General features: G+C 48.9%; 3 protein-coding genes and 1 long non-coding RNA gene across 4 annotated transcripts; 2 read left to right on the top strand and 2 right to left on the bottom strand.

The window, feature by feature from the left end:
* Positions 1-1103: 1103 nt before the first annotated feature.
* On the bottom strand, positions 1104-6109 carry LOC309335200 (uncharacterized protein; the record flags this gene model as incomplete). The annotated part of the gene is made up of 4 exons (XM_081850073.1): positions 5891-6109; positions 3924-5174; positions 3367-3499; positions 1104-2272 (listed from the first exon to the last, which is right to left on the bottom strand). The coding sequence occupies exons 2-4, from the start codon at positions 4722-4724 to the stop codon at positions 1104-1106; spliced, it is 2103 nt and encodes a 700-aa protein (XP_081706199.1). The 5' UTR covers positions 4725-5174; positions 5891-6109.
* An 830-nt stretch (positions 6110-6939) lies between these two features.
* Positions 6940-11065, top strand: LOC309337012 (uncharacterized protein). Its single transcript, XM_081853632.1, has 2 exons — positions 6940-8502; positions 9912-11065. The coding sequence occupies exons 1-2, from the start codon at positions 7936-7938 to the stop codon at positions 10611-10613; spliced, it is 1269 nt and encodes a 422-aa protein (XP_081709758.1). The 5' UTR covers positions 6940-7935; the 3' UTR covers positions 10614-11065.
* LOC309337522 lies at positions 10888-27964 on the bottom strand. Its single transcript, XR_014154387.1, has 2 exons — positions 27834-27964; positions 10888-12132 (listed from the first exon to the last, which is right to left on the bottom strand). It is a non-coding gene; the product is annotated as an uncharacterized lncRNA (long non-coding RNA).
* LOC309336732 (uncharacterized protein) lies at positions 20291-25491 on the top strand. The gene is made up of 4 exons (XM_081852982.1): positions 20291-20608; positions 22140-22876; positions 23318-23408; positions 24494-25491. The coding sequence occupies exons 1-4, from the start codon at positions 20440-20442 to the stop codon at positions 25372-25374; spliced, it is 1878 nt and encodes a 625-aa protein (XP_081709108.1). The 5' UTR covers positions 20291-20439; the 3' UTR covers positions 25375-25491.
* Positions 27965-27988: the final 24 nt, after the last annotated feature.

Consider the following 27988-nt stretch of genomic DNA (forward strand, 5'->3'; position numbering starts at 1 on the left):
GGTGGGGCAGGAAGCAGGGAGCCCAACACTAGGTGGCACCAGAGACAATGACTGGCCCAGCCAATTAATTCTAGCTTTGCTTTGTCCTCCTCCTTGCTGAGTTCAATCTTCACAACACTGAAACTAAGGAGGGAGGGAGCTGACAGCCAGGGCTATCCACTGGGCCGGCTATAATAAGGAAGGTGGGTTGGTGACAGCTGGTTGAGGGCAAACTGAGACTAGTGGGCCCCATTTGCCTTAACTGGCCAGCCTCCATGGGTACCGTTCCCAATTCAGGTCTAGTCTGTGACTGGGTGGATGTAAGTGCTCTCCGGCTCCTACCACTTGCACAGGCTCCTAGTGGAAGGGATCTTCGCCCCAAGCCAAGACAGGCAGAAGGAAATTTATTGCACACAATTCCCTATTAAGACGATAATAAATGTTAGTTACAGTCAACACTTCTTCCCCGTCCTACCAAAAGTATCGTACGTTGTCCTATTACTAGCATGCAAGCCTCTCACTGAACTTTAGTCACTTTCTTTAATATAAAAGTTCCTCTCTTTATGTGTAAATATTCAGCAAATTCTGTAGTCTGACTAAAGCAGACCCACTCTGTGTGGGTTTAAGGGCTCCAAATCTTTGGAGATTCACATTGAGTTTTATGAAGATCAGATACTCATCTTCAGGCTTCCTCAGCATCAGCTGTCCATTGGGAGCTTCTTCCAAAGTCAGAGCACTGATGCAACTTACCTCATAGCCGACCTCCAAATACTTGTGGCAGGAAGGCTCTCCAGGCCACCTCTGACTATTGGCTGGGGCAGAGGGAAGTCTGTAGTCTAGCACCATCTAAATGGCCACAGGTTTCCCAACCCTGCCTTACTGGCCAGGCCTCCACAGCCTGGTGCCCTCTATAAGTTCTTGGATCACAACTCCCATCATCCCCAACTCTTGCCCATGGTTGCTGGGGCTGAATGGAGTTTAATCTACAGAGTGCTGGGTTGGGAAGGCTGACCTAACCCTTTAACAAAGCCTTAACATAGTAGTGAGGAACCTGTGGTCCTTTGGATGTTGCAGGACTCCAACTCCCACCACACCCAGTTAGCATGGATGATGGGATTTGTAGTTCAGGGCCACAGCTTCCCCACGCCTGTCGACACAAATGACTTCCCTGCATTCTGGATTCTCTCCCTGCATTCTGGATTTTCCAATAGCCCATACGGCTGGTCTCTGATATTTGGCTCTTCTCTTCTCACATGCCCTATGTCACTGAAGTCCTCCCCACAATCAGCACTCATATGCAATTTGTCTCCGGGATTCGTTTCCTGACACGAACTTCCACTTGCGCCACCGGCCAAACCCTTCCGACCACCCGGGCGCTTGTAAGGGAGGACCCCGGTGTGAACTCGTTCGTGTGTCATAAGGCCTGACTTCTGACAGAAGCTCTTTCCACAGCGCCCACACCGATATGGTTTCACTCCCGTGTGGATTCGCTCGTGGGTAATGAGGTTTGAGCCGTCGGTGAAACTTTTTTGGCACACGGCACACTGATATGGTTTCACTCCAGTGTGAATCCTTTCATGGACCCTCAGGTCCGCAGAGGTCCGGAAGTTCTTCCCACACTCAGAGCACTTATATGGCTTCTGTCCCAGGTGGATCTTTTCGTGCGTCGTCAACGTGCCCTTCTGACGGAAATTCTTCCCGCAGATCGAGCATTTGAAAGGTTTCTCTCCGATGTGGATTTTCTCGTGTGTCGTGAGGGTGCCTTTCTGGCGGAAACTTTTCCCGCAGTGCGTACACCTGTACGGTTTCTCTCCAGTGTGAATCCTCTCGTGGGCAACGAGGTTTGAGCCACTTGTAAAACTCTTCTGGCACATGGAACACCGGAAGGGCACCTCCCCAGTGTGGATTCCCTCGTGGGCCTTGAGCTGTGCAGATTTACGAAAACTCATCCCACATTCAGCACATTTATATGGCTTCTCTCCAGTGTGGATTCTCTCATGGACCCTGAAATTCGAGCTCCAACGGAAACTTTTTCCACAATGACAGCGGTGGATTTTGGGGTGGGCTCCAGTTTCCTCCTGATCTAAGTTACCTTCATGGACAGGAACGGCTTCATCTGAGCACTTCTCAGGTTTGGTTCTCCACTTGCTCTCCAGTCCCTCCTGACTCTCAAGGCTTTTTCCCTCTTTGCAATAACGGAAGATGTCATCTCCTTGCAGTGATGCATCTGCTGGTTCCTCAGAATCACCCTGCTGAAGATTATCAAGTTGGTTCTCATATACCTGCCCGTCACCTGCAGGAATAAACAGAGTCACATGTCTTGTATAAGTAATTGTTTATTGCATTTTAATAATGACTCCCTGACTGTGGAATGCTCTCTCCAGAAAGGCTCACCTGGCAACATCATTATTTGTCTTTAGGCACCAGGAAAAACCATTCATCTTTACCCTGGCATCTGGCCTTTAAATAATCTGTGGCCTGTTAAACCGGGGGAGGGGGGACTGCTATTATGTTTAGTTTAGTATTATGCTGTCTGTTGTTATGCTTTTTATTGCATTTTTATAATGCTTTTATTATTGATGCTCTGTAAAATGTGTTCTTAATGCTGTACACCCCCTAGGGTCTTTTGATAATGGGGAGTATATAAATTGAAGTAATAATCACAACAACAGGTTACAGGGGAATAAATGGAATAAAAATTGATTTAAAAATTGTAAGTTGTCACAATTGCCAGTAAAGAAGTATGTGATTTACTGAGTCAATAACAAAACATACTAAGAAGGGAAGGATGTATGGACTATTATTACAAACAGTTCTACAGTGGACGCTCGGATTGCGAATGTGTTCCATGCGGGAGGCACGTTCGCAACCCGCAGCATTTGCAGCCCATAGCACCGCGTCTGCGCACGCATGCGTCGCAATTCGGCGCTTCTGCGCATGTGCAAAGCACGATTTAGCACTTCTGCGCATGTGTGAGTGCCAAAACCCAGAAGTAACCCGTTCTGGTACTTCCGGGTTCGGCGCGGTGTGCAACCTGAAAACGCGCAACCTGAAGCATCTGTATAGTCTAAATTGAAGCAATTTTTATTTCAGAAAAGAAGACCTTAATCTGAACAAAATCCAAACACTTGCATAGCTAGCTTGTGTTATGTAGCGATGCTGGGAACTGAACCTGAGAACTTCTGATGTAAAGGAGAAATTCTGCCACTGAGTCATGGCCCAGATTAACAAAGGCATCAAATTCTGGTCACTCATTAAAAAGCTCCCCTTTTATGCTCATCAGGTAGCTCTAGAATGCTGGAGACAGGGACTCTGCTACAGAAATAGGAATGAGTCTTCACCCCCAGCGTGTTAACATTCAGCAATTAGATTGCAATGAGTCCTTACCAAACAAGCTTGCCTCTTTATCTTGCTCCTGCTTGAGCTCCTTGAAAGGCTGCCTTTCCCAGGCCTCTGGTGGTGGAGCCAAGCCTGCCTCGGAGTGATTCACAGCCAGTCCCACACCCAAGGGCCACAGCCCCTGAAAGAGCAATGAGAAAAACCATTCAGGATAGGGGAAGATGCTCCCAGACATGCTAGTACTTCCCATCTCCTCCTCAGCTCTAGATTTCTGGACCCCAGGCAGGAGACATGGAGACACCTGCAGGGGCACAGCCAGGTGGGCTGGCCTGGGATGCATTCCTCTCCTAGGTGGGACACTGTGGCACAAAGCAGAAGAAGCTAGTGCTGCTCTTATCTCGTCACAATAATCTATCTTCTGCCCTCTCTTGCTAAGCCATTAAAATCAGAGAGGATGGGTGTCTTTTCTGGGACAGTGACACACTACAGACAACAGGGGACCACAGAATTGTTGACCGTCAAAAAGGACAAATGTTAAAGCATCAGCTCTCTCCTGAATCCACATTCCAGGACCAGCAGTATGACCCTCATTGAACTCCCCTCACCTCTCCTTCCTGTTTCACCGTGTTCTGCTGCTGCAACAGGAAATTCTCTGCCAGAACCACCGCCTGGGCGCAGGTTTCAGGCCTGCCTTCCCTGACCCAGCTCTCCATATCCTGGGGCAGGACGGTCAGGAACTGCTCCAGGATCAGCAGCTCCAAGATCTCCTCCTTGGTGTGTCTCTCCGCTCTCAGCCACTGGCGGCAAAGTTCCCTCAGCCGGCCGTAAACGCCTCTGGGCCCCTCCACTTCCTGGTAGCAGAACTGCCTGAAGTGCTGGCGCTGCTTCTCCCTCAAGGTGGACTCCCCTTGCAAGATGGCCGCCTTCACCTTCCCGTAGTCTCCCCTGTCCTGGGCACTGAGGCTGTTGAAGGCCTGCTGGGCCTCTCCGCTGAGGGCCGGCAAGAGCAGGGTCACCCACTTGTCCCGAGGCCACCGACAGGCTGAGGCTACTTGCTCAAAGGAGGCCAGGAAGGCCTTAGCATCCTCCCATGGGGAGGGCCCCTCTGATACCTGATGATTCCCCCATCCTGAGTGAGGGGCCTGCAACATCTTAAGGAACTCCTGCCACTGGGCTTCCCAGCGTTCCTGAAGCTCCTCTTCTGGTTCACGTTTCACCTGCCGTGGATAGACCGTAGCTTGTGATTCTCCAATCCCCTTGATGCATACAAGCTGTGGGGCTTTTGTTTCACCCAGATCTGTCCACAATTTGATGGTAGGAGTGTTTTGCTCTCCCTTCTGCAATCCTGGGGCCTTTGCTGCCCCTTCATCCACAGACATGTTCACCTCCACTCTCAAGGTCTCCATTGAACTGTTCAAATGTCACGAAGAACATCCAGCCTCTGAAGAGCTTTCTTCATCTAAAGTCACTCCTCAAGGTCCATGAATCTCTCTGTAAATGAGTCCTCCAAGAAAGCATAGAAGACCGATGGTGTTGCAGACTGGTATTTCTGCTAAAAGGAATTTTGAGGGAGGTGGGAGGGAGAGAGAAATAGATGCACAAGAGAATATGCTTTTTGCAAGTTGCCTTGCAGTCACCCTTCCGAGAACAGCGACTAATTGTTAATTATAATAATGTTCAGAAATGAGCTTTCCACCTTACTCAGAACAATCAATTTTAATGCAGCCACAGTCCAGACATTCCTGGTCCCTAGAATTGCAAATTCCAGGGAATTGCCGGCAAGTCTTTTCGTGTGGTGATGGATAGGCTCAGAATTCTTTTTCACACTTGGCTCCAGTGAGTGTGTCTTGGGGAATCTAGTGGGGGGGAAACAAAGTAGGTCACATAAGCCTCAAGCTAATCCACCTCTGCTCTATAGCAACCTCCCAAAGTATATAACTGTGTCACCTCTCAACTTTTCCGCAATCACTCATTTGGGTATGTTTGCTTTATTATTTGTTTTAAGATTTGGAAGAGAGGATAAACTGGGAAATGCATGGCAGCTCAGTGGTATATGCAGAATATGCTGGGAGATGTCTCTTGTCCGAAACCCTGGAGAGCTGCTGCCAGTCAGTGTGGACAATACTGTGATAGAAGGGGTAATTTTCTGACTCTGTAAAAGGCAGAGCCCTGTGTTCTTCAGCTCGGTGGTGTGGGGCTCAGCTTACATGCATAAGGTCCCAAGTACAACCTCTGACATCCCCAGGTAGGGCTGCCTGAGGGCCTGGGGAGCTGCTGCCAGTCAGTGTGGACAACACAAAGGTAGATGGACCAACGTTTATAAGAAGCAGGCTGTAGCTCAACGGTAGAGCATCTGCTTTTCATGCAATCCTAGGTTCAATCCCGGGAGTGTCCAGACAGGGCAGGGAAAGCTGCTGTCTGAACCTCTGGAGACCCGCTGGAGAGTAGACAATATTGGGTTTCCTCAGCCCTGCTTCGGTCCACCCGGCCCCTCCTGCAGTTTTATTCCCTCCCTGATCTTGCTGCCACTGCCTCGCTCCTTCTTAACCACAATTTTCCCCTTTAAATTCACCTTTCCCTGCAGACTTGACAGCTGCACTTATCCTCCTGGCTGAAGAAATCTGCTCTTTGCAGCTCCCCTGTGTCTTCCTCCAAGCTTTAAAAAGAGAAGTAATTCAAAAGGCAGTTTGCCACCAGAGGTGAAGCGGGGTGGGGGTGTCAAGTGGGGGGTGAGTGATGTGGGTGTTTGGGCAGGAAGTGAATTCTCAGATACTGTAATCTATTCACTGCAAAAAAAATGCACTGGGGAAAACCCAAGAGTTCCACCCAACCTTCATTTCAGGTTCCCAAGCAGAGCCCTCAATTTGAAGGTGGCTAAAAAGGGTTGAATTTCTGCCTGTCATTCGCCGTCGGGTTAACGCGTTATCCCCACACATCCCAGTATGTTTTGCACTCAATTTCCTTATTGTAAAAATATTTGCCGGGGGGTGAGTAGGATTGTTGCTGAACAGCGCCAAATCCAAATCTAATTGTGCACCCTGAATTTGCAGGTGTGTAATTGAATTTCCCCCTCCACACCCTGCAAAATATTCGCAGTCTGGAAACAGCTTCGGGTGAAGAAGCAGTGAGTGCTCAAGGGGCATCTGCAGGGATTTTGGAGGGTGGAGGCAGTACTGAAAAGGGGAAGCCGGCCAATTTCTCATCCCACAAAATGAGAACAGTGCCCGTACATTTTGCCTCGTATCTCAGGTTCCACAATTGCTAGAAACTTGATTTTATTTTGCGTGTGTTTAGGGAGCGAGATGATTTCAAAGCCAAAGCGCCACAGGGACACGCTCTTCTCACGGGTTCCTATGCAATCGGAATTGCCATTTGAACAACATGAAAACTGTAGCCCTTGGTGTTTTGAACTACATTCCCGCGACTCTGTATCGTGGTCTCTCCAGGAATCGGAAAGGAACTCGGTGGTTTTAACCTTTACGTACGCGAGCCTGTGTTTGTGTATCCCTAAAATGGAAGGGTGGTGGGATCTAAACTCAATAAAATGAGCCAATACTTTGAGGTGGGGGCTCTTCCACCATCTTCAATCCCTCCTGGGGTTGATGTGATTCCTCTCCCACTTTCTGGGTTAGTCCCCCTTAGGGACTCATTGCAGAAGGCGCCCCCTAGTGGAACCTAGGCGAATGGCATCCCAATGCGCACACGCGCGCGCGCAGGCACCTGCCATGGAGACGCGCTTTCCCGTTGAATCGTAGGCACCGTCTAGTAGTCGGAGGGGAGAGCTCTGTCGCTTTAACCCTTTAGGCTCTCGATAGCCTTTAGCGCTAGACATTGGCAACGGGGGAGAAGAAGGGGAAGCACGCCCAGAGAGAGAAGCGGGAGGGAGGCTCCCGGGAAGGGGGGGGGGAGCGAAGAGGACGAGCTTCGCTGCAGCCTCGCCATCTTCTGATTTTAAAGAAATGCTTGGATTGCAGCCCGCTTTATTTTTATTCTTTTTTTTTCCCTTGGAGGAAAATCAGTTTGCAACGTTGGTGTCCACGATCTGCTGCGAGGGCTGACGCCGCGCTGCAGCCGAAACCTCTGGCCTTTCCATTGCTGCGTTTCCGCCTTGGAAGTTTGACTTTGCGAATTGCAAAATGCCAAAAATTCCAGAATTCGGCATGCATTGACTTCGCCGCGGCATTTTACGACCCTTTTCTTCTTCTTCCGAGTTCTCTCTCTCTCTTTTTTCAGTCGTGTTTTTAAATCTACTCGTAGGCCGCTTTCAGCCATTCCGGCAGGATGCAAAACAACCCGCTTCTTCTTCTTAGATCAACATTTCTGCAGGCTTTCTGCCCGCGATGCTTGCTTTGAAGCGCTTTGGGCCATTTTGAGCCGTTTGGGAGAAGCTTGTGCAAGTCGTCGCGAAAAACTGGAAGGGGGAATCACTGAATTGCAATTTGGAAAGGGACCCCCTAGGGGGTCATCCAGCCCAACCCCTGACAATGCAGGCATCTTTTGCCCACTGTGGGACTCGAACCCACAACCCTGAGATCAAGCGCTTCCTGCTCTACTGACCGAGCCACCCAGCGCAGCTGCCCTCGATTCTGGCATCACCATCCCAACAAACGATCGCGAATGGAGAACCTGGAGGCCATCGTGCTGGTGATCCTGGCCACGCACAACCTGGTGCGCCTGCACCTGCAGCGGGGCGGCGTGGCTGCCCGCGCCCGGCGGACCATGCGCCGCGTGATGGCCAACCACGTCTCGCTGCTGCACCAGCTGCTGCCCGACGCGTGTCCGGACAGCGAGGCGCGCCTGGTGGCCGAGGAGCTCCACGCCGGGCCGCACCGCTTCTGGTCGCGCCAGGTCAGCCAGGACTGGTGGGAGCGCGTGGTGCTGCAGACGTGGCAGCCCAGCCAGTGGCTGCAGGGCTTCCGCATGACCAAGGACACCTTCCTGGCGCTGTGCGAGGAGCTGCGGCCGGAGCTGCAGCGCCAGACCACCACCATGCGGGCGCCGCTGAGCGTGGAGAAGCGCGTGGGCATCGCCCTCTGGAAGCTGGCCACCACCGAGTGCTACCGCTCCGTGGCCGCGCACTTCGGCGTGGGGCGCTCCACCGTCGGGGAGGTCTTCATCGAGGTGTGCCTGGCCATCGAGAAGCTGCTCTTCAGGAAGGTGGTGGCCCTCGAGGACCCCCAAGAGGTGATGGCAGTTTTATTTTTATGTATGTACTTGAATTTCCCCCTCCCTTTGTTACTACTACTACTACTACTACTTTGTTTGTTTATTGTGTGTGTGTGTGTGTGTGTGAATTATTAAATTTTCTGTTTTACAATTTAAAATACTCATGTTACACCCTTAAGAAATTCAATGACTTCCTTTCTTCTCTTTCCATGGTTCACTTTAGATATCATAAACCCCTGCATGTTTTACAAAAACTATACCATTCAGTATTCCATTATTGCACCTATCAAAACTTATTTACTGTTCAATATATCTTAATGCTGCCAGCCTTTTTAGCTGCACACAATTATTTCCCATCTATTCAATAAATGCTTTCCAGTCTTCTTTAAACATAGGTTCTTCTTGTTCTATTTGTTTATTTATTGTTGTGTTGACATTTCTCTCTCTCTCTCTCTCTCTCTCTTTCTCTTTCTACTATTCCTTTTCTTTTCTGTTTTATAAAGATTTTTATTAGTTTTACATAAAGTTATACACAACAACGATAACCATTCCAAAACAAAAAGATTCGAAGGTTCTTTCGAATCTACAGACCTCTTTCCCTCCCTCCCTCCATAGGTTCCATTCTAAATATTTTTTCTTTTTCTTTTTTCCTGCATCTTTTACTATTATCCATCTATTATATAATCACAGTAACCAAAGTTCATTTCACTTCACAAGTGTCATTGTATTCCTGCCAATGATTTCAACTGTCTACAGTTGTCTTTCAAGTATATTAAAAAGTTACTCCAATCTTTTAAGAATACTTGGTCTTCCTGGTTTCTGATCTTTTCCGCCAGTCTTGCCATTTCTGCATATTCCATCGGCTTGGTCCGCACTCTTCTCTGGTCTGTACTTCTTTCTTTCTTTCCATCTCTGGGCTAGAAGCATTCTTGCTGCCGTCGTTGCATACATAAATAGTCTTTTATTTTATTTTGGTAGTTCCTCACCTATCATACATAAGAGAAAAGCCTCTGGTTTTTTAACAAAACTTTTGTTAAACATTTTCTTTAACTCATTATATATCATTTCCTAGAAAGCTTTTACCACCCCACAGGACCACCACTGAGCTGTATAGAACCAGCACAAATCTGTGCTGAAAATGTAAAAGGAAAGAGAGTACCTTTTATCTACTACGTATTCCTTTTCTGGGACTGGCTGATTGATTGATTATATTTCTATGCCAGTTTTCATTCAGACGACTCCCAAAGCAACCTGATGCCCACTAGATGTTTAAGACTCCAAGTCCCATCATTCCAAGTTCTGACCGGGGCTGATGTGAGCTGTAGTACAAAACACCTGGCTAGCACCTGTTTCAGGAAGCCTGGCCTGGATGATGATGATGATGGGTCGATCGGCTTTCTAATTCTTCCATCTTTTTGTTTTGAAAGGTCATGGCAGGATTTGAGGAAATGGGGTTTCCCAGCTGTGTGGGGGTCATGGACAGGACCCACATCCCCATTATCTGCACTGTCCGAAAGGGGACCAACATCAGCCAAAAGGGGTTCTTCCCTATGTCAATGCAAGGCACAGTGGACCACAAGGGCCGTTTCATTGACATCGAACTCAGCTGGTGCGGTAAAGATAAGGACGCCTCCTTCTTCCGAAACCTAGCCCTGTGTGAAGCGATGGACCAAGGGACGTTTGTACCTGGGACTCATTCAATGACCATTGGCAACGTGGAGATCCCCCCGCTCATCTTGGGCGACGCATCCTATCCCTTGAAGAAGTGGCTCATGAAGCCCTTCACTGGTAACCTCAGCCCCCGCCAAGAACATTTCAACTCCCGCCTAAGTGACTGCAAGAAGGTGGCCGAAGAGGCCTTTGGGCGGCTGAAGGGACGGTGGAGGTGCCTGGCCACCCGCTTGGAGGTGGCCGAAGAGAACATTATCCCCGTGGTGGTGGGGTCCGTTGTGCTCCACAATATTTGCGAGAATCGGGGACATGCTTTGGTGGATGGGCCTTGGGCCCAAGATGGCGTGTGGGACCAGGCCCCTGAGGGACACCTGAGGCTCCCAACGTCCCCAGAGGATGCACGGGATGGGAGCCTGGTGAGGGAAGCTCTGGCAAGCTACTTCATGAGCAATTCCTAACTCCTCATGGAGCCCTTGGATGAAAGAAAAACACAAAAGTTTCAAAATGCACACTTCAGTTCAGTTCAAGGCAATCTTTGCTCCGAGAAGCTGGGGATCTACCACAGAAAGCTCCAGTAAACCGTCTTCCGAAACCTTGTTGTGGGGTGACTTTTGCCCCTACACCGTGTGATGTTTCTGATCAGGTCCTGAGGTAAAATTACCTCATAACACAGCCTATATATATGGTGAAGTGGAACTCCATGTCTGTGGTCACCACAACAAACAGTTTTGCGAATTCACTTTATGTGTCTCAGTTGGCAAAGCTATGAATTTTATGCAAGTCACTACTCTTGGCCTGTTTCTGTTTTTATTGCAGTCATTTTTATGGTCGTTCCCTGCTGTGAAACTTTGGGGAATGTCAGTTTGTAAGTATTTTTAAAAAATAAACAGTAAGAACATTTTTTTAAGGATTCCCAGCTGCATTATCTGCCCGTGTGTAATGAAGCAGTGGGGAGAGGGCTATTTGTACGGGAGAAGTAGCGGTTAAAAAGCAGGGGTGCTTAATCCCTTTCCCTACCACCACCACTTTTCTAAGGGACCATTTCCTGTTTCCCCCCACTTTACCAGCAAGCCCACCTAGCAACACCCTGGGTGAGGTGGTGTTTGAGCAGGTGTGGGGAACCTTTTGCCCTCCAGATGTTGCTGAACTACAGTTGCCATTGTCCTTGGCCACTGGCCGCACTTGCCGGGGCTGATGGGAGTTGTAGTTCAACAACACCTGGAAGGCCGAAGGTTCCCCACACCTGATTGGACAGTGTTGTGGAGGGAAAGAGGCAGATGGGGTTGGCAGCCCTGCTTTTGCTGCTGAACATGTAGTTCCTGAATTTGGAGATGGGCCAGAAAGGAGGTTGCTAAATCTGAGCACTGGATTTGCTCAGATGTTCCTCATACCTAGGTTATGTTACCAAGGGAGAGCACACCCTGAGGTAATAGAATATGTACATACCACTCCCCCACAAAAGGTACATACTTAAAATATACATAGAAGCCTGAAGCAATCTTAACAACATTACAAAATTTCAAATTTTTCTACCATCATAAAACACACACCAACACAAATATATTGCAACCACATTTATTTATTTTTGTGTTCACATTAACAGCATGATTCTCTGCAGGTTTACTCAGAAGTCCCAGTGTTCCCTACATGGGATCGCAACCTAAGTTTCTCCTAAGGATTTTCCCCAGGAGTGAATACAAGATGTGGAGCAGCTCACTTCCATTTCTTGCCCTCCCAGCTGGAGCCAGGGCTCTGATTCCTTGGTTAGCTCCAGAGAAAAGGTGGGGCTCAGCATCCCCAAATATAGAAATTTATTAGTGTGCTGTAATGCTAACCACTTTGAATAGATGGTTTTCTGAGGGCAAAGCAGGAGGGAAAGCTGTGCAGAAGGAAAGGAGCTCCACAAAACCAAAGCTTTGGGCAAAGAGGTGTGTCTGGACCAGTCAAAAATCATGCCGTGATGGTGGTGTAGCTCCCCTATAATAAAACATCAGAAACACTTTACCCCCCTCGTTTTCTTGCTGTCTCTCCTATAAAGTGTATGATTTTTTGTGTTTTTATTTTCTTTTATTTACTTCCATATCTCAGGCTACGGACTCGTGGAAATAATAGTAAGCTGGTTACCTGAAAATGCAAAATCTGTAGAAAATACAGAAAAATCTTAAGGTTGCTTCCACACCGTATATTTAAAGGACATTTTACGAACATGGTTCTCCCCCCTCCCTCCAGAAAATCCTAGTAGCTGTAGGTTACCCATCACAGAGCTACAATTCCCAGCACCCTTAGCAAACTACAGACCCCAGTCAAAACAAAACAAATTCCTTCCAGTAGCACCTTAAAGACCAACTAAGTCAGTTCTTGGTATGAGCTTTCGTGTGCATGCACACTTCTTCAGATACATGCACACGAAAGCTCATACCAAGAACTGACTTAGTTGGTCTTTAAGGTGCTACTGGAAGGAATTTGTTTTGTTTTGACTATGGCAGACCAACACGGCTACCTATCTGTAACTACAGACCCCAGGATTCTTCAGGGCACTGAAACCTCAGGGGCATCGGGTCCTGCCATGTGAGGAACAGAGAAGCTGCTGTGTTGCCTTCTAGCTGTGGTTGGTCTGCATTTCCCATCAGCCTCAGCCAGCCCAATGGACATGGATGTTGGGAAGTGAAGTCCTGCAACCTTGAGGGCACCAGGTCCCCAGCCTTCAAGTCAGGGTGTTTGTGTCTCAGCAAGAGACACAGCTTGCCTGTATTGCATTGCAGTGGATGCAACTTGAACCCAGTGCGGTGTAATAGTTAGAGCCCTAACATGGAGTCCTCACACACACCTGGTTCCTACCAAAGCCTCCTGCCCCTCTGCGCTTTTGTATTTTGCTTTAAAAAATAATCAGTAATACACAGGGTTGGCAGGGGGAGGTTGCTTGGTTTGGAAGGGAGTTGCCTGTTATTTCAGGGGGTGTATAGTACCTGTTGTTTTTTTCTTCACAAACAATACAACACTGATTAACACCCTGGAAACTTTTGAAAATGTACAAAAATGTGCCAAGTAATTGCTGGAGATACGGAGATAATTCAGGAACTTTCTACCACATGTAGTGGTTATGTAAGAAAATACAGGTATTCACTCAGAACTGCAAAAAATGCTAAAGATCTCTTTTAATAAAAAAAACCAGAGGCCTATCTCCTGGGAGTTACAGATTTGGATATTCCGCAAAAAATGAAGGGTATATTTTTATACGCCACAGCAGCAGCAAGAGTTCTTATCGCAGCAAAATGGAAGAGTATTGAAATTCCCTCTATACATAAATGGATCCAAAAGCTGACAGACTATGCCGAATTAGACAGACTATCAGAAAAAATAAAGAATAAATCAACACAGGAATTTGTTTCAAAATGGGAGGTTTTCAAAGAAGCGTTTGGATTTGATATCCCGCTTTATCACTACCCAATGGAGTCTCAAAGCGGCTAACATTCTCCTTTCCCTTCCTCCCCCACAACAAACACTGTGAGGTGAATGGGGCTGAGAGACTTCAAAGAAGTGTGACTGGCCCAAGGTCACCCAGCAGCTGCATGTGGAGGAGCAGGGAAGCGAACCCGGTTCACCAGATTACAAGACTACCGCTCTTAACCACTGCACCACACTGGCTCTCCAAAGAATATTTGAAATATAAATATAGTAGTTTAAACTCTGTTGCAGCATTCGAGGAACTTCAGTAATAGCTGCAAGTTAGATATAAGAGTTAAGATATATTAAGAAAAAGTTAAATGATGATAAAAGCGTGTATTGGCAATAACTAATATGAAACTGAAATAAGGAATAGACGGGAGGTTGTGCCTGTTGTTTTTTTAATGTGTTTTATTTATGTCAAGTGTGCTGGTGTTCTGCCTGTTGTATTATTTGTTTACAGCATTTATTTTGGCAACACAAAGGCTCTTCAAGAGCAGCTTGCAAAAATCAGTACTTGCCATCTGAAAAGTCACGGCACACGAGGAAGAAGAACTGGGAGGGAGAAGGGAGGAAACAAGCTCAAAGTGGATTTGGCTGTATTGCCTTTGCACCTGCATTGCAGAGGGGAGATCCTTGCAAAGACCAGGTGCCAGTCTTGAAGAAGGCCTGTTTCCACGTTGCCGCAAGATGGAATTCCACAGGTCGCCACACATCTATAGGGGCCACCTCCAAATACGGTAGCTTACTTGACTAATGAGTTCTGTTTGGGGCTGCCCCTTAGTCTTCTTCAAAAGCGGCAGTTAGGTGGCAAAGGGGGATGTTCTGGCAGGCACATACAATGCCTGATCTGAAATAACTGCACGGGCTGCCAGCTTGTGACTAAGCCAGGTTAAAGGTTATGTTATTTGTGTATATGGAGCCCTAAACAACTTGGGACCAAGTGGAGATGGTCTGCAGCTCAGTAGCTTTGCATGTAGAACATCCCAGGTTCAGCCCCCACACCTCCAGCAAGGACTGAGGGAGATCCCAAAACTTGAGGAGCTTCTGCCAGTCAGTGTAGACAATACTAAGTTAGATGGACCAATGGACAGACTTGGAATAATATAGCAGATTCCTATGTATGTGAGAAACCTGCCTGCCTGAATCTGGCAAGCAGAAAGTGGATAGAGAAAAGTTTTCCTCCCTCCCTCCTAATACTAGAACTTGAAGGTTATCCAGGGAAGAAAATACTTCAAGCAGCACCTGTGGAACTCCCTGCCACAGGAGGCCATGACAACCACCAACTGGGATGGCTTGAAAAGAGGATTAGACAAATTCACAGAAGGCAAGACTGGCTACTAGTCATGATGGCTATGCACAGTCTGAGGCAGTAAATGTTAATGAATATCGGTTATTAAGAACCATAGGAGAGGAGAAGGCTCTTGTGCTGTGATCCTGCTTTGGGGGGGGGGTGTTTCTACAGAGATCTGGATCATGAGTGTAGCCAGGCCTTTTGTTAGGGGGCAGAACCTCAGTTTGCTATGTATTTTTATTAGTTTTACTGATTTAGGGGGCAGCTGACCCTCCCTGCCATCCCTGGGCTACGCCAATGTTCTGGATAAGACCTTCTGAGAACAGGATTGTTATGTAGTGAAGTTTCACCCTGGGCCAGCAGGGGGATACTGTATATAGTTTTCACTCAGGTCTGTAGATAGTTTTCCCTCAGGTCCGCGTCAGTTATTTTAGGCGGGAACTCTGGGCTGTTGTTGTTACAATGTTGACAGCCGGCTGCCTATAAAAGCAGGCCGGCTGAGCTGTTTGCAGTCAGTTCTATTCCAGCTTACGAAATAAAGAGCTACTTGGAGAAATCGCTGTGTCGTCTGCTATGTCAACCCACAACTAACACTGGCGACGAAGGTGGGATGGATGGACATCAGAGCACAGCCAGATGCGGCCAGCCTCTGAACTGAGCTGAATCACTGAGCTGAATCACAGAGCGAAATCACTGAGCGAAATCACTGAGCGAAATCACTGGACAGAACCAATTCAGAGCTGACTGTTCTGGCTAGAGCACTGTGTTCCATCCATCGCCCTTCACGCCGGCATCGGAATCATGGCTTCACTTGTGCCTCTACCGCCGTTTGCGCCAGCCTCTGAATCATGGGATTCCTACCTCGCTCGGTTCGACTGCTACCTCCAAGCCAACGAGCTGACAGCAGTATCAAAGGATCGTAAGCGGGGCCTATTCCTCAGCCTCTGTGGGCCTGAGGTGTTTGAGACGGCCCGAGCATTGGTTGCGCCCGAAGCAGTCCAGGCAACACCATGGGACACGATCCAAGAGAAGCTCCGCAACCACTACGCACCAAAGCCGTTCAAGATTGCTGCCCGCCATGCGTTCTACCACCGGAACCAGGCAGAGGGGGAGTCAATCAACAACTACACCACCGCCCTGCGACAGGCTGCAATGCACTGTGAGTTCCGAGACTTAGATGATGCCCTGATGGATCGAATCGTCTGCGGGGTCCGGGACATCCATCTGCAACGGCGTCTCCTCGCCAAGCCAGACCTCACGCTGCAGAAAGCCATTGAGGAGGCTGTGGCCTCAGAGGCTGCTGAACGCTCTGCCCAGGAGATCCGCAAGTGCAGCAGCCCGCGTCTTGCTAGGGAGCCAGTTCCGGTGCATCATGAAGAGGCCAGCAGTGATGAGGCATCCTCCAGTGAAGGCGATGACGTGCACCAGACAAAGCGGGAGCACAGGAAGTTCCAACAGAAGTCCAAGGGCCAACCGGAATGTGCCGGCTGCGGAGGCAACCATTCCCGTGCCAAGTGTCGATTCAGAGACGCCATCTGTAGGAAGTGTTCCAGAAGGGGCCACATTGCTAAGGTCTGCCGATCGGCTCCGTCTGACACCCCCCCTTCATCGACTCGCAAGTCCAAGCCTTCACTCCAGTCTGCCAAGGAAAGTTGTTTCGCTCTCACCAACTGCCGCTGCCCGTCTGGAACCACGATTGGCCAAACTGACTCGCCTACACGACGCAAGCTGAACGTCACGGTGCTCATTGAAGGAGCTCCATGTGACATGGAGATTGACACCGGGTCTGCCCTGTCCATCGTGTCGTGGAGCACCATCAAAAGACTGGTACCCAGAGTGTCCAAAAGGCAACTCGACTCTCACCGCGTACACCTGAGAGACTACCAGGGAAACGACATTCCCGTGGTAGGCGTTGGCCGGTTCCGGATTGCCTTCAAGGATTTTTCGGGCCTGCTCCGGTTGGTGGTGGTCGAAGGTCAGCGGCCAAGCCTCCTAGGGCTAGACTGGTTTGATACCCTCGGCCTGGAAGTCACCGGCATCAACTGCATCTCTAACGCAGAGACTGAGGGTCTGGTCAAAGACTTTGCCGAGGTTTTTGACGGCACCTTGGGGCAATATACAGGTACGCCCATCTCCTTTAGCCGTTGATCCACAAGTCGCCCCCATCAAGCTAAAGCCACGCCGGGTTCCCTTTGCTCTCAAGGCTAAGGTGGACGAACAACTGGACAAACTGATCGCCCAAGGAGTTTTGGAGCCGGTTGACCACGCCAAGTGGGAAACCCCCATCGTCACGCCTGTCAAGCCAGATGGGTCGGTGAGAATCTGCGCTGACTACAAGTGCACGATCAACAAGGCACTTCAGCAGCACGCTTATCCGGTTCCTGTTGTCCAACACCTGCTGCATTCCCTGGGTGAGGGTAAGGTCTTCGCTAAGCTGGACCTTGCCCAAGCCTATCAACAACTGCCAGTCGATGATGCCACTGCTGAAGCCCAGACGATCGTCACCCACCGGGGGGCATTCCGTTGCCGCCGGTTGCAGTTCGGGGTGAGTGTGGCTCCTGGCATTTTCCAAAGCCTTATGGAGCGTCTCCTGCAAGGGCTTCCGGGCGTGGTACCATATTTTGATGACGTCTTGGTATCTGCAGACTCACACCAGCAGCTGTTCGAGCGCCTCCGTGCCGTGCTGACCAGGTTCCAAGAGGCCGGGCTCAAGGTAAAGAGGGAGAAGTGCCAGATCGCCGTTCCACAGGTAGAGTTCCTGGGCTATCTTATCGATGCCTCCGGCCTTCACCCGACCACATCCAAGATCCGCGCTATCCAGCAGGCCCCCACCCCAAAGAACAAGACGGAGTTGCAGGCATTCCTGGGGCTGCTGAACTTTTATAACATGTTCCTGCCCCACAAAGCCACAGTGGCTGAGCCTCTTCACCGACTCCTTAGTACAAAGACGCCTTGGGCCTGGGGTCATCGGGAGACGGCGGCCTTCAACGCGGTTAAGGCTCTCCTTTCATCAGACAGTGTGCTGGTACAGTACAGTGAATCCAGGCCGCTGGTCCTTGCCTGCGACGCCTCACCTTTTGGCATCGGTGCTGTCCTTAGTCACCGTTTTCCAGATGGAAGAGAAGCACCACTCGCCTACTTTTCCAGGACACTATCTCTGACGGAACGGAATTACAGCCAGCTCGACAAGGAGGCATTGGCACTTGTGGCTGGAGTGAAGAGGTTCCATGAATACCTCTATGGCAGGACTTTTGACCTCATCACTGACCACAAGCCACTCCTGGGCCTCCTCGCCGGTGATCGTCCAACTCCACCGGTCCTCTCGCCACGCATGCTGCGATGGACTGTTTTCCTGGCTGCCTACCACTACCGGCTCATCCATCGCCCGGGGAAATCGATGGGCCATGCCGACGCCCTCAGCCGTTGCCCTCTTCCAGCATTTGTGGAAGACCCGGCTCCAGCTTCATCGCTCCTTCTGATTGAGGATCTTCCGGCAGCGCCTGTATCAGCTGCCACTGTGGCCTCCGCGTCTGCCCAGGATCGCACCATCAGCCGGGTGCTCAACTGGGTGTGGAGGGGGTGGCCACAAGGGCCTTTTGCATCAGAGTTCCAGCCCTTCGCAACCAGACAACATGAACTCTCAGCTCATCGCGGCTGTCTGCTGTGGGGAGACCGCGTCGTGATTCCCCAGGGACTCCGTCAGCGCGTCCTGGAGGCTCTGCACGTTGGCCACCCGGGAATTGTCAAAATGAAGGCGTTGGCTCGGTGTTACGTCTGGTGGCCTAATATGGACGATGCCATCACTGCCTGGGTGTCCGCCTGTCAAGCGTGCCAAGAGTCGAGGCCTGCACCACCGGCAGCTAAGGGACACACCTGGGAGACGCCAAAGACACCCTGGTCGAGGGTGCACATTGATCTGGCTGGCCCCTTTCACGGCCGGACCTTTATGGTAGTGGTGGACGCCTATTCCAAATGGCTGGAGGTCACCCTGATGCCCTCCACCACTACCGAAGCTGTCATCCGGGTGCTGCGAGGCCTGTTTGCAACGCATGGGTGTCCTGATGTCCTTGTCTCTGACAACGGACCACAGTTCACGTCAGGCACGTTTGAGCGGTATCTTTTGGGACTGGGCATCCGCCATGCCCTAACGGCACCCTTTCATCCATCCAGCAACGGGCAAGCGGAAAGAATGGTGCGCTCGGCAAAAGAGGCACTGGCGCGCCTGGACCGGGGAGACTGGCATGAGCGGGTCGCCGAATACTTGTTCGTGCAACACATCACCCCTCATGCGGCCACAGGGAGGAGTCCTGCTGAACTGCTTATGGGCCGCCGCCTCAGGTCACCGCTCGACCGGCTACACCCGGACTTTGCCGTGGCTGAACCCCCAGGCTGTGCCAACGCGCCACGGTCATTTGTCCCAGGAAACCAGGTCTTTGCCCGGAACTATGTGGGGGACATTCCTTGGGTGCCAGCCACAGTAGTGGGAGTCACTGGACCTCGCTCGTACCAGGTGGCACTCGAAGACGGACGCTTGTGGCGACGGCACATAGACCAGCTTAGGCGCAGGGTTGGGGACTTGGACACTACCGAGGTGCCCCCAACTGCGCTTGCGGCTCCAGAAGAGACACGTACAGATGGCGAGGCCCCACCTACACCTCCCTCGCAAACTGCCTGCGTGGAGCCGAACCAAGCCGCTTCAGAGGGTCTGCCAGACTTACCACAGACTCAGACCACTCCACTTGCGGAGGCTCCACCCACAGCAGTGGATCCAGGGGAGTTGGTTCCAACGCCACCTAGGGTCGCACCACAGCCTCAGCAAGAACTGTGTGGCCCTCCGGACTTGGCTACCAGTCCCCGGCGGTCTGGCAGAGTTCCCAAGCGCCCAACTTATTTAAAGGACTATGTTGTTGGACATGTATCACTGTTGGTCTAAGTATGGGAAATGTAACCAATATGCTTTTGTGCCTAATTGAACCATTACGCGTAGTGCTGTATATAAGGAAACCATTACGATTGTAACTAACGCCTTGTCTCGGTGGGGAGGGGTGTTATGTAGTGAAGTTTCACCCTGGGCCAGCAGGGGGATACTGTATATAGTTTTCACTCAGGTCTGTAGATAGTTTTCCCTCAGGTCCGCGTCAGTTATTTTAGGCGGGAACTCTGGGCTGTTGTTGTTACAATGTTGACAGCCGGCTGCCTATAAAAGCAGGCCGGCTGAGCTGTTTGCAGTCAGTTCTATTCCAGCTTACGAAATAAAGAGCTACTTGGAGAAATCGCTGTGTCGTCTGCTATGTCAACCCACAACTTAAGAGTCGGGGGCCCCCGAAGCACTTCCCGTTCCTCCTCCTCCCCCCAGAAACACTCTGCGACTTGTTGTGGCCTAGATGGACCATTGGCCTGATCCAGCAGGCTCCCCTGATGTCCTCCTTCTTTTAATCTGTCCACTTTTATATATAACAGGCAAGTTGCCTTTTCCAAAAACCAATAACAAAATGAAATACAAGGAAAGGGTTAAATGAACCGAGTTCTCCTTAGCAGAGAGGCGCATGAATTTGAGAAGGGCAGATGTGAAGAAGGCAGCCACTTTGTGTCCCTTCTCCTCCTTGCTTGGCAGACTGGCTTTTGGGGTGCACGCACACACACCCCGCCATATGAAGATCTGGGAAGCCCCCAAGACATCAGCAGCAGCTGTGATGCAAAGACCCCCAGGAGAGGGTAAGTTTCAGGCAAGGCCCGGATCCAGAGGAAGAGCAGGAGAACCAGAAATAGCTGGAGAGAGGGAAGCAGCAGTGTTGCAAGCAGGGAAACCGAGAGTCTGCGCTGAGGTTGGCAAATTACAGCCTCTCACCTGTGCCTTTTTGACCGCAGCCTTTGAGTGGTAGACCTGAGCTGCTGATAGCACTGTGCTATGGCTTGCATCACTTGCATCCCTGCTTAGGAATCATTTTTGGATTCTGTTCCATTGAAAATTACGTCCAGCGTCTGAAGCAATGGGTCTCTGACTACCACTTTATGGGGAATCAGAAGTGGGGACAGCACTGTTGTGCTCGGATCCTGCTTGTAGGTTTTGCCTTGGGGGATCCAGTTCACCACTGCAAGAGATGCTGGACCAGAGGACCAGACCCAAGAGGGCTTTTCTGATGTTCCTAAAAAACTCTGCAAATACAGTCGTACCTCAGGTTACAGATGCTTCAAGTTGTGTTTTTTCGGGTTGCGGACCGCCGAAACCCGGAAGTACCGGAACTGGTTACTTCCGGGTTTCGGTGGCCGTGCATGCACAGAAGTATTAAATTGCGCTTTGCACATGCACAGAAGTGCCGAATCACAACCCGCGCATGCACAGATGTGCAGACGCGGGTTGCGTACGCTGCGGGTTGCGAACGTGCATCCCGCACGGATCATGTTCGCAACCCGAGTGTCCACTGTACTAATAACTGGTGTCATTTTTAAAGCAAATCAGTCCTGCAAATCTCCATCAGCTGCTCAGAAGGATAGTGTGTTTATCTATCTTATAACAGCAAGGGGTGTATATTGTCCATTTGGTGATGGTCCCTAAAGACCGAACAGTGAAAGCAACTGATCTTCTTTTCGTCTCACCTGTTTCTCTGCCTATTTGTATTCAAATGACCATTTGGAAGAAAGAAGCCAGTGTGTTTCCTGGTTATTTGGAAACGCAGAATATTCCTATGGGTCATTTGGAATAAACCAATGATTTTATACCCCCAAACAGTTTTGCCCTTGTAGCTAGCTATATATAAAAAATGTTTATTTGAACTATTTATAAGCCAGGGATGATGGGAGTTGTAGTCCAGCAGCATCTGAAGGCCACAGATTTCTCAGATCTAGGGGTGGGGTGGGGAATCAGTTCTGTTCACATTTAAATGGGAACCTACTTAATTAGCGAAAGAAAGAACTGAAAAACATCCCCATCCCCCCAAAAAATCACATTTATCCTAAGTTTTCAGTGCTGTTCTCCAGCCAGATAATGTGTACAAAATTGCATGTACTGGGGTAAACTGTGCAGAGTAACGCATATTTTTTGTGATTGCTTTGCAAAAATGTTGGGGAAATTGTGGTGGTGGGGATATGCATATAAAGAGGAATTTGCAGAAATTGAAGAACAAATCATGTGGAGAAACGAATTTAAATTTGGGGAAATTAGAATCTCAAATCGAGATATACCTGGTTTGCGTTTGTTTTTTTAATAAACTGCACAGTTACTGACATTGCTCTGGATGTTTTCCAGTTTTGTGTGCAAAGCAAGGAAGCATGCCTGGAGTAAAAACAGAAAAGGAGGATCCAGCAGAGTTTGGACCAGGGGAGTCCCTGCAGAGGGACATTCACATCATCCAGGTGGAGCCCAATGGAGAGCTTTCTGGGGAAGCAGCTGTACACAGAATTAAGCAGGAGCCAGATGGAGGGCTGCAACAGTGCTGGGAAGCTCTGCGGGGTAGGTTCCCAAAGGATGTGGCCGCCGCTTGGCCAGGATGGGAAAATCCTCCGCCACCACGGCCTCACTTGGGGAAGATCCCTAAGGATTTTAAATATTCCATAAAGGGATTTCCAGACACCAAATGGTGGACTCATGAAGAGTGGAGGGTCCAAACGTTGCCGGGTGTTAATGGAGAATCCCATGAGGTTGACCGTAGCCAGGATCTTTCTGGGCACCTAGCAGAGGGCGGCATTCCAGCTGGCTTGGAGGCCCAGCGCTTGCGTTTCCGGCGGTTCTCCTATTGGGAGGCTGAGGGGCCCCAAGAGGCCCTTGGACATCTCCGGGAACTTTGCTGTCAGTGGCTGGAGCCGGAGAGACACACCAAGGAGCAGATCCTGGAGATGGTGGTCCTGGAGCAGTTCCTGATGATCCTCCCGGAGGAAATGCGGAGCTGGGTCAAGGAACGCGGGCCAGAGACCGGCAAGCAGGCGGCGGCTGTTGCAGAGGATTTCCTCCTGAGGCTGAAGTGGTCTGAGAACCACAAAGAGCAGGTGAGAAAACTGTTTCATCCTGAGGGTCACAACTTTCTCAAAAATTAGCCCTTAACAAAAAAGTGATACAATCTGCATTTGTGTGTGTGTGTGTGTGTGTGTGTGTAAAAATCAGTCTTTTAGTGTGGTGGCACCTACACATTGGAACTATGGCTATCCAGCAGACACCTTTGTTTTATAATTTTCTGCACCTGCTAGAAACATTTTTGTTTAGACAAGCCTTCCCAGTTATCTAGGGAAGCGTATGTGTTTCAAGTTTACTGCTGGTTTTTCATTTGTTGAACTTTTTAATTGTTTTTACTAATAATTTTATTGTTCCTTTTTGTTTTTGGTAAACTGCTTTGAGGTTTTTTTGCTTAAAGAGAGAGACAAAATCAAGCAGCATATGAAATAAGTAAATAAAAAAAATGAAAATATATTATTCACTGGCCTTCATTTCAGACACCATGTGGGCAGCATCTGTCAGAGACTGTCACGTTGAAGCTTTCCATGGAGGCTGTAGAAGAAGGCGATGGAGAGACCATTGTCCCAGGCAAGTATTTACTAAGCGTCCGAGGTGCTTGCAGTGTAGCAGGGGCTCCACATTCCTCTGTGAAGTTCCTATGTGAAGTTCAGAGTGCACCTAAAGTCCACACTCCCGATTTGGAAACAGACATAGGGTATGAGGTCAAGATTCCCGCCTTCCCCTTAAAAAAAATTGTTTTTCTCGGTTGGATCTGAATGAGGCAGTAGAAAGGCTATACCACTTCAGAGTTGTTGATGTGGAATTCTGTTTTTAAACACTTTTCTTCCTAACAAGGTCTTAAAACAGCTACACTGCTTGCCAGTTATTTTCCAGGCCCACTTCAAGGTGTCAACTTTGGCATTTAAAGTCCCAAATCAGGCTTCCTCAACTTAGGCCCTCTAGATGTTTTTTTGGCCTACAACTCCCATGATCCCTAGCTAGCAGGACCAGTGGTCAGGGATGGTGGGAACTGTAGTCTCAAAACATCTGAAGGGCCGAGATTGAGGAAGCCTGCCCTAAATGTTTTGGGATCTAAATATTTGCAAGAAGGCTTTCTTCCATATTTACCTCCCTATATGTATTATAGTTAGGGCTTTTTTCAGTTGGAACTCAGTTCTGACACCTCCTCAGTTGGATGCCATTGCCATCATCATCATCATTTATTATTTATACCCCGCCCATCTGGCTGAGTTTCCCCAGCCACTCTGGGTGGCTCCCAATCAAATGTTAAAAACAGTACAGCGTTACATATTAAAAGCTTCCCTGAACAGCTTCCCTGTTATAAGAGAACAAGGAGACACTAATGATGAGTTCCAGCACCTCTTTTTCTAGAAAAATAGCACTGATCATAGTGAATACCACTCAGATTTGTCTGCACAATTTTTGTCCCTGGCCTCGGATAAATATCCAGATTACAGGAACTTCCACTCCTTTTCCATTTTAGATGGAATTATCTAACACCCCTGATGAAATATATAGGTTTGTGATTTTTGTTGACATCTATGTTCTTGTTTAAACGAGGGCTCAACTTGTCCTGTTAATTATGATGCAGTTCTTACTCCACTTTGTGTCCTTCGTGTGACCGATTTAACAGGTGTCTTGTTTTCTTCCAGCTGTTGACTGGCAAGTGAAGGTGAAAGAGGAGCCCAAGGATGAAGAGACTCTTCTGCCAGAAGGACCCAAGAAAGGAGATGTCCCCACAGGATCATGGGAAAACACCAAAGAGAAAAGTCCTCTGGATCCTGAAATGGAACTGATGCCCAGAGGTTTGCAGGTTCAAGAAAATCACATAGAAAACCATCCATGGAAGACAGCAGAGCTATCCTTTCTCCATGAGGGTGCTCACACAGGCTCACACAAGAGGGCCTTCCAGGACGGACTGCTCCGGCGTAAAAGAAAGAAGGCGGGTGTGGATGGCGGGAAGAACTTGTTCCCGAGCTCTGATCTCCTCAAGAAGCAGAGACTGCCGACGGCAGAAAAGGCATACAAATCCTCGGAATGGGGCAAGAGCCTCAAGTTGAGGATGCACCTCAATATGCCCGAGAGGAAACGCATGGGAGGGAAACCCTCCATCTGGTCGGACTTTGGGAAAAGGTTCCCTCAGCCTTATGATGCTCCTCAGCCCCGGGAAATCCAGACAAGAGCGACCCAGCACGTATGTTCGGAGTGCGGGAGGACCTTCAGCAGGCAATCCCACCTCCTCATACACCAGCGCATGCACACAGGAGAGAAACCGTATACGTGTTCGGAGTGTGGGAAGAGCTTCAGCTACAGCTCGGTCCTTACAGAACACGAGAGAATCCACACAGGGGAGAAGCCCTACGAGTGCTCGGACTGTGGGCAGACCTTCAGCCGCAGGTCGTACCTCATTCAGCACGAAAGAACCCACACGGGGGTGAAGCCCTACGAATGCTCCGAGTGCCAGAAATGTTTTACGCGGCGCAGCGGCCTTCTTCGACATCAGAAGCTGCACGTGGAAAGGAAGCCAAGCTGAAGCCGTGTCTTTTTAAGAATCTTTCATTTCCTTTAACTATGCATTAAAGATAATATTGTTGAGTGTTCTAGATGGCCAGAGGAGAATTGGATGAATAAATATTAACTGTAGGTTGTACAGGGTTGTTGTTTTTCTTGTTGGGGGAAAAGATGTCTTCTGTAAGAAGGTAAGAATAATCTTGCTAGATCAGACCAAGGTTTTGTTTATTTATTTCCAGTGCTTCCCACACAAAGTGCAGAGCAACTACAGTCCGTTTCAGGGGCCTAATCCAGCCCGCCTGTCGGTTGAATCCGGCCCCTGTGGCAGTTTATTTCCTGGAGTAAACTTTGGTTGGCCCTTTGGTCGGCACTCACAGCCCTTCACTTCATCAAATCCGGCCCTCTTTGAAAAATGTTTGGACACCACTGCCCTAAATAGATACTTTTTGTAGAACACGACTAGCAGAGTATTCCAGCAATTCAACAGAGGAAGAAAACAATTGAATATGTGCACATGTAAGATAAAGAGACAAAAGATATAAAGAAAAATATTGAAAGAAACTTGTGCAAAAGAGGCAATACAACAATATTCCAAGATCAGACATTAGCAGATCAAAAACTCATATACAATGGTACCTCAGGTTAAGTACTTAATTCGTACCAGAGGTCCGTACTTAACCTGAAACTGTTTTTAACCACACCGTCGGAGCCCCATTTCTGTTCTCATCCTGAAGCAAAGTTCTTAACCTGAAGCACTATTTCTGGGTTAGCGGAGTCTGTAACCTGAGGTACCACTGTACTGTAATCAATAACATTTCATCCTCACAACAGTCCTGTGAGGAATGTTAGACAGCGACTGGCCGAGGGTCACCCAGTCAATTTCATGACTTGAGTGGGAATTTGAATCCTGGTCATCCTGGTCCTAGCCCACACACTCACCACTATACCACACCATCTTTGAAAGTAGATATTTCCCCCAAACACAGCCTATTCCCAGGCCTTCCCTCACAATTTTCTGAAAAAAATATATTGTACATTGAGCCAGCCCTTCCCTTGGGGATGATACTGATCAGTTGCCCATAGAAGAAAATGGATAAATTCAGGATTTTAGCAGAAGTGTGCAATGGGTAAAAACACATGAAAGGTGTGGACAGGACAAGAGTTCATACTCCTAATTCTTAATTTTGTGTAACATTTTAATGCTATTGTTGAATTTTTAATTTTTAAAAGCACAGCTGGTCTGCATGATAGCCACTGGAGCCCACGGCCAACTGGGCATGGCTGAGGCTGTGTAATTCATGCATTCTCAACCAAGTATGTGGCATGTCGCCCCTTTGAGAGAGGCACTGATGACCCAGGAGGCCATTTCTTGGTGAGATAACATAGGGGATGTGTGATCCATCAACCTCTGTGTTATGGTATGACTCATTAGCCTGTTTTTCACCCAACAAGATCTGTTCTTCAAAACCTGAACTCTACGTCCATACAAAGGTGGTATCTAACACCAGAACGAATTTAGTTCTTAACCTGAGGTACCACTCAGCAATCAAGATCTCGAACTCATCACCCACGACACTCAGAGTCTTCCCTTTTCTCTTCTTAGAGAGCGCAGCTGAATACACCCCTTGGCAAAAAGGAGAAAACAGGAAGTTGCCTTCTCAGAGGCTTAAACTCGGGACCTTCAGATTATGAAACTGACCGGCTGCTTCATGTGCTAAGAAGGGGACAGATAGTGGCATCTCCTCCCCATTGAGGATAGTGGGTAGGGCAGCTCATGGCAGGTCTGGTCACAAGAGGCAGAGCCAGGTGGTTATAGGAGGAGGAGACAATGTTGTTTTTCTCTCACTCCGTCCACCTTCCTTGCAAAGATGCACAACTCACAATTCATTGATATTGACACATAGTGACAATGCATCACACCTGGTGAAAACCTTCAGAAATCCAACCTTCAGGAACAGTTAATACCGGCAGCCCAATCCAAAGCAAGTTTAATAAGGAATGTTAATGCAGGAACTCCAAACACATTTAATTGGGCTGAAGCTGCACTGAATTCAGTGAGATTTATCTATGAGAACAGAACAGAATTCAGTGAGATTTATCTCTCCCCTCGCTTCTCCTTTCTACCTGTGACTTTGCAAGTGGGATGGAGAAGAGCAGAGAGAGTTTAAGGAATAAAGCAGGGTGGGTAGGCAAGGCTCCCCACAAACAGACTTCGGGTCAGATGAGGAGCCTGGCAAGTTCCCCACACCTGAGCCTCCAGCCAGTGTGGGGAAGGCCACTGATGGCAGGATTCGAAACATAAAAGCTTTCCAATCAAACCAGGAAAGATATTCCACCAAAGGCCTTTTAAAGTAGCAAGTGTTTTTTTAAAACCAGTCTTCTCAATCCAGTTCCTGTCAGGGAGCCGAGAGCCAAGTTGCTGCTCTGTGCAGAGAAGTAAATATTTTTTAATCGCTGGCTCAGTTTATTGTAAATATACACCTGAGCAGCGGAAGACAATACAGGCGGGGACCTGAGGGAGCTATTTATGTAGAACAGGGCGATTAGGCCAACTTTTCTGAGCTGGTTCTCCTATTTGGAATTTGGAGAAAGTATTGTCGGCGCCAGTTGCAATATGGTTGCTGCGGCAACAGGGC

The sequence above is a fragment of the Podarcis erhardii genome (genome assembly GCF_964252035.2).
Source record: "Podarcis erhardii genome assembly, chromosome: 2".
Taxonomy (NCBI): Eukaryota; Metazoa; Chordata; class Lepidosauria; order Squamata; family Lacertidae; genus Podarcis; species Podarcis erhardii.